The following is a 6,154-nucleotide window of genomic DNA, read 5'->3' as shown; positions in this document are numbered from 1 at the left end:
AAAATATCATTATCAACGTAATGATTGTTGAGGTTTCTAAGATCAATATATAAACATATTGAATAGCCCCAACTATTAAGTCCATGGTTTGGCAGAGTGGTACAATATTCAACTGATACGCAGAAGGATCCAGGTTTGAATCCCAGAAAAACACCGATTATTTTTTCATCGATAGAAAAATTAATAATGAGTGAACAATAGCTATATATAGATAAATTTCAATGAATATTAATGAACAATAAAGTTTAAACATTATTTTTTTAGTTTAAATAATTTTTGTCAAACCTATATGTAAAATGAGCGAATGCTCTGTGGGATTCTGGTGTAGGTGTGGTTAATTCAATAACTAACAAATAACACAAAAATTACAGATAATAGAATAGATCAATATTTAACAATATGTACACTGAATAACTGTAAAATAAATACTTAATAACGAATGCAACAACAAGATACGCAATAGCGAATGTGACTGAAAAGGAATGCGCGTATAAATTCGACACGTGGTCGATAGCGGTTAATGACGCGATAATTAATTTATAATTAATAACACGCGAGCAACAATTCAATCTATACTCAATAATTAGTAGCCTTGGTATACTAGCTACTTATTGAGAATATTTAAGCGGAGATTTAGCGGAGCGGTTCAGACTTATATCACACTAGAGATATGTTGTATTGAGCGAAGCGGTTAGATGGATAGCTGTCTTTGTACTGATTGAACTACGAAATCGATCCTGGCTTGCTGGTGTTGAGCCGGCGTTTCCACTCGGTGCTGACGTGGCAACATTGCTGCATAAGACGAATTTTCCCATTGGCTTAAATACGCACCAACCGGAAGTAGTTAACAGCCAATTTCCTTATTGGCTGCCGAGCACGCTGATATGAGACGAATTATTCCATTGGCCGGCTGGTAGCGGGTTCTCATGACATTTTGACACAGTCATGAGCGAGAAATTGCAGGTGTCGGGCCCAGATAGCGAGTGACCCGGCACTATTCTGACATTTAAGTCAGTAGCGAGTTCGGCTGCTCCCGTACGTAGCGAAAGTACATGAAGCTTTTCAAAATGATTAAGCTCGTGACGGAACACTATATGTATATCATATATCATGATTATATTTAATTATATATGATCATATCTAATCATATATAATCAGACATGGCCAATTTTCATATATGATCATATATGAATGCTCATTTATGATCATATATGGTCAGACATGAATTTTTTTTTCCGGTCGGCCTACTCTGTACACTGAAATGGCGATTTGTCGTCCACGAAAATCGACGATAAAGTATTTATCGTGTCGGGTTATTGCACGATTTGGACCTTCGTACGGCGGTGAGAAAGATTGTTCAATCTGGTCATTCCGTACCAGTACGTGAGTGCAAGTACTGATGTTTCTGAAACAGAAAACAGAATGCTTGCCGTGACGCAACATTTCGGCCAATGCCAATAAGTTAAAATGACGTTTCAGAGTATTGACAATGTCATGAGGCGTAGTTTTGTTAGTGGGAGTAAGTAACTCACCGGGTAATCGGATAGGCTCACCGTATACTAATTCAGCCGGAGTCATTTGGATGTCGTCATTCCAAGCAGCACGTATCCCGAGCAAAACGGCTAGTAATGTGTCATACCATGACTCTTGATGACACAAAAGTGCTGATTTCAGCTGACGATGTAAACGTTCGACGAGACCGTTCGCTTGCGGGTGATACGGCGTAGTATGCAGGTGTTTTATTCCATACATCTCCATTAGCGATTGGAATAACGACGATTCAAATTGCGGACCTTGGTCCAAGGTAAAGCGTTCAGATACTCCGTGGCAAGAAATCCAGTGCAGCAATTGTGCATGTGCTATTTTCTCTGCAGTTCCATTGGATAACGGGACAGCCTCAGGAAACCTAGTGAAACGGTCGATGATAGTTAAACACTGATTAAAGCCTCTTGACGTTTTTAAGATACTTAGTCGATATAAATGTGCTCGAATCACTCGGTTGGTATGTCAAAGTTATCGATTAGTGATGATACGTATCTTTGGATCTTATTTTTCTGGCAATCGATGCAAAATTTCACCCATTTACAGCAATCTTGATTAATCAACGGCCAGGCGTATCGTTTAGAGACCATTCTCAATGATCCTTTGATTCCAGGGTGAGCGAGTATGTTTAGCGAATCGAACACTTTTCTTTTCAGTGGTCCTGGTACATATGGATGCACTATATCTGACGTGGTGTCACAATACAGTGCAGGTCCATTATCAAGTTTGGCTGTCTTTAAATTCAAAGCAGTTGTCTGATGTTATAACTGCTGAAGTTCATCGTCGTTTTGTTGAGCGTCTGCATGTTCCTGCGACGTGATAGCAGTAGATACTGCTTCGACACGTGACAATGTGTCAGCGACAAAATTGTCAGTACCCGACACATGCCGAATATCGGTGGTGAATCGACCGATAAAATCGAGTCGACGAAATTGCCAAGGCGATGCTCTTTTAGTGTGATGTTTGTAAGCGTGCTGAAGCGGCTTGTGATCGGTGTAAATCGTAACATGCTGGCCTTCAAAGATATACCGAAAGTATTTACAGCCTTGTAGATGGCGTTTAACTCGCGGTTACACGTCGACAATTTTTGAATCGACGGGGACACTTTCCGACTGAAAAATGCCAGTGGTTGCCAGTTGTTATCCACTTCTTATTGTAATACGGCTCCAATTCCTATTTCAGATGCGTCGATAAATATTGCCCAGTCAGCATCGATTTTAGGATGTACCAATAACGTAGCATTCGCGAGAGTGCGGTGAGCTGACTTAAAAGACTCTAGGGGTTCAGCAGTCCAGTTGACTAGATGAGAGCCTTTGCCTGTTGGTCCTTCCAAAATTTTATTGAGCGGTGCTAGAATTTCTGCAGCGGTCTTAATAAACTTTCTATATAAGCTTACTGTGCCGAGAAATTGACGAAGAGCTTTTACGGTGGTAGGAGGCTCGAAATTGACAATAGCCGCGACTTTTTCCGGTAACGGCTTGATTCTATCTTTGGTGATGACATGGCCGAGAAATTTTACTTCCGGTAGACCGAACTGGCATTTGGGTCCATTTATTACCAGTCCGTATTCACGGAGACGCTCGAATAAAATTTGTCGGTGTTCCATGTGTTGAATTTCGTCGTAAGATGCGATCAAAATATCGTCAACATATAAAAAGACAAAATCAAGGTCATGAGTGACCTCGTCAATAAGCCGCATATTTAAGCCTATACGTCATAAGCCGAAACTCTTCTTGCTTTGCACGAAGACCGTGTAATATCGGTAAATTCTCTCAATAATTCCATATTCGCCGGATTACCATCGACTGCTTTAATATTTGCTTCTGCCGATGTCGTGTGAGGATTTCCGGGGGTCAGTAAACCAGTGATGCCATCACGAAAGCATTTTCATTATAGGTCGACTGGTAAGTCATAATGACTCAAGAAGTCTGCACCTATAATCAGTTTAGTGACGTCAGCAATTATAAAATTCCATAAGAATTCACGGCAAAGTCCAAGATTTAATTTTAACGACTTTAAACCATAGGTTGGAATAATCTAGCCGTTCACGGTATACAATTGGTAACCTATGGGTGTACTGATTGATTTCAGCCAGCTACTTGGAAGAGAAAGACGGACATATCGGAGCCGGAATTGACAAGATATTCCGTTCCTGTAGTTCAGTCTCTGATAAACAGGCGGCGAGAAATCGATTGAGAATCATTAGCCACCTCTACTGATTCTCGGTTGAGTTTCCCTGCTATTTGCAGCCGGGAATGCACGATCGGGCATTTTTGCCATGCTTGTAATGGTACCAGCAGAAGTCAAAATTCTTCGAAACACGTGATCGTGATCGACTTCTGGATCTACCGCGTTGAACTTTTAAGTTTTTCACTTGATTCGAGAGTTGCGCAATTTCTCGGCGCAATGCGGCAATCTCGCCATGCTCGGCTGATGATGATGAAGTTGCTGTGGCAACGGCAACTTGGTGTTTGAGTGATATACGATTGACCATACGGTCAGCTGACTCGGTGAGCTTGTCCAGCGTTGCGTCACTGAAAGCTTCCAAACACACTTGAATTTCTTTTGGCAAGTGTGAGAACCAGCTTTGATGATGATATCATCGATGCCTGGAATTGATCCACGGAGGTGACGTGAGTCCTGTGACGGAGTTCGATCGCCTAATCTCTCTCCACCTAGCAACTGAGTAATTCTAGCTTCTTTCGTTTTTGAGAAACCTTTCATCAGAGCAACCTTGAGATCGTTGTACGGAGTTGTCGCAGGAGGCTCAAGAATTCACCGCTTGACTTCTACGGCGATGCGAGTGTCAAGCAATGGAATCACCAGGTCAAATTTGGCACGCTCTGTTGTTACCTGATATGTTGAAAATTGCGCCTCAACCTGCGCAAACCACAGTTTCGGATTCTCCGTCCTGAACTAGGGTGCTTTGATTTTCACGGCCATATTTAATTTTATTGACGTTAACGACGACAATCCCGATAATAGAGATTTAAATGTGTAGCCGGTAAATCGGCCTAATCCTCGATGTTATTTCCGGCAACGGAAAGAAAATTATACGCGACACTGCACGAAAAATTAATTACAATTTTTTTATACCAGCTCGTGAACACTTTTATCACAATTCGATTTGCACAAATGGTCCCTCGAATCAACTTTGATGCGGCATAACGTCTATAAGATGCCCAGCAATGCACCAGCGCTGATAAAAGTAAAAAACTGCACAATAATAGAAAAATTACTACACAAATTAAATCAAAAACAAATTTAACCAAAAACAACTGTGAATAAAAATTACGGTCTCGCCGATAAATCGGCAACGTGACAAAATATTTGCGGCAAAGCGATGTGAGAACGCGCGAAATTTTTGCAAACTGTGTAACGCACGTGTTCGACGCTTCTCTTGAAAAGAAATCACGTCGGGGACACTAACTTAGTGGTTAAGGTAATATTAAATATAATAAATAAATTATTTAAACCAACTAATCATGTTAAATAAATATTTTTATTTAACGAACGAATGTAACACAGTAAAATTAAGAATACAATAGAAAATGCTAAGATGCGTGTATGCAGTTCAGTGGTATAACTTCTTGTGTCTCTACAAATGAGGTAAAGCCGGAAAACGGAAAAATCGATGTTCGACGTAGATTGCAGAAATTAATCGATTGTATCTCATTGTAGTACCGCTACATACATACATATATATATATATATATATATATATATATATATATATATATATATATATATATGTCGGAGCTAAAATTGTAACTGGGTTTTCCCAGAGGCTTTGGAAAGTCCCAACTACATTTCAGTTTATATTTTTCTTAAACAACGATACTTAACAATAATATTTTACAACTTAATCGGATTGGGAAATTTTTTAAGCTTGTTGTAAAATATTTTTATGACGGTAGGCTTAGACTTGGAGTGGCATCTGCTCACCAAACGTAGCCACGGTCAGAGGATAGTAAAATAATTGCAATATAGAATAAGGCAGTTCGTTTGGGTCTTTCAGGTAAAGACAGAGAGTTTTTTTAGAGTAAGAGTTCAGAGTGCAAACGCACTTCTGTTTGAGCTTGAGTCGACAGCACCTCGTATCCTGCTGACCGTGTATTCGTTCTCAAGTCTAATTTTACTGTCGCGTATACTTTGTTAACTCTACGATTGAATTGTATATTAAATTAGTGAATACTGTTGTACTACTTGTGCATTATAATCCATATAGTTATTTGAGTGTGGTTATTGTAATCTTTAGCCTTTAGTGAATACTTAATATTGTGTAACGATAATTTTAAATTATAACATATTGTAATACTTTAATTATTTGTAATACTTTAATCATTTGTGAAATCTCCTCGAGAGTAATTTTTGTGCGTGACGATAATTATTTTGTTGTTTATCTGATATTTTATTGTTTAAATAAAAATGTCTCCAAATAATGGTGATAATAACGACGGTACCACGAGTACCCCTCAACTACCTGCTGACCCTCCGACATATATATATATATGTCGGAGATGAAAGAATACAATGGGGTTTTCCAATGGGATGGGAAATTCCTAACAGTCGAGACTAGTTTTTACAGTAACAATTAAATAAAATTTAAGCT

General features: G+C 39.2%; 1 protein-coding gene across 1 annotated transcript; it reads right to left on the bottom strand.

Moving 5' to 3' along the window:
* Window positions 1–1,215: 1,215 nt before the first annotated feature.
* On the bottom strand, window positions 1,216–1,752 carry LOC130667325 (uncharacterized). Its single transcript, XM_057468837.1, has one exon. The coding sequence runs from the start codon at window positions 1,750–1,752 to the stop codon at window positions 1,216–1,218; it is 537 nt and encodes a 178-aa protein (XP_057324820.1).
* Window positions 1,753–6,154: the final 4,402 nt, after the last annotated feature.

The sequence above is a fragment of the Microplitis mediator genome, chromosome 5 (assembly GCF_029852145.1).
Source record: "Microplitis mediator isolate UGA2020A chromosome 5, iyMicMedi2.1, whole genome shotgun sequence".
In the NCBI taxonomy this organism is placed as follows: Eukaryota; Metazoa; Arthropoda; class Insecta; order Hymenoptera; family Braconidae; genus Microplitis; species Microplitis mediator.
The sequence above is the reverse complement of the archived record's forward strand: the minus strand, read 5'-3'. Positions and strand labels throughout refer to the sequence as shown.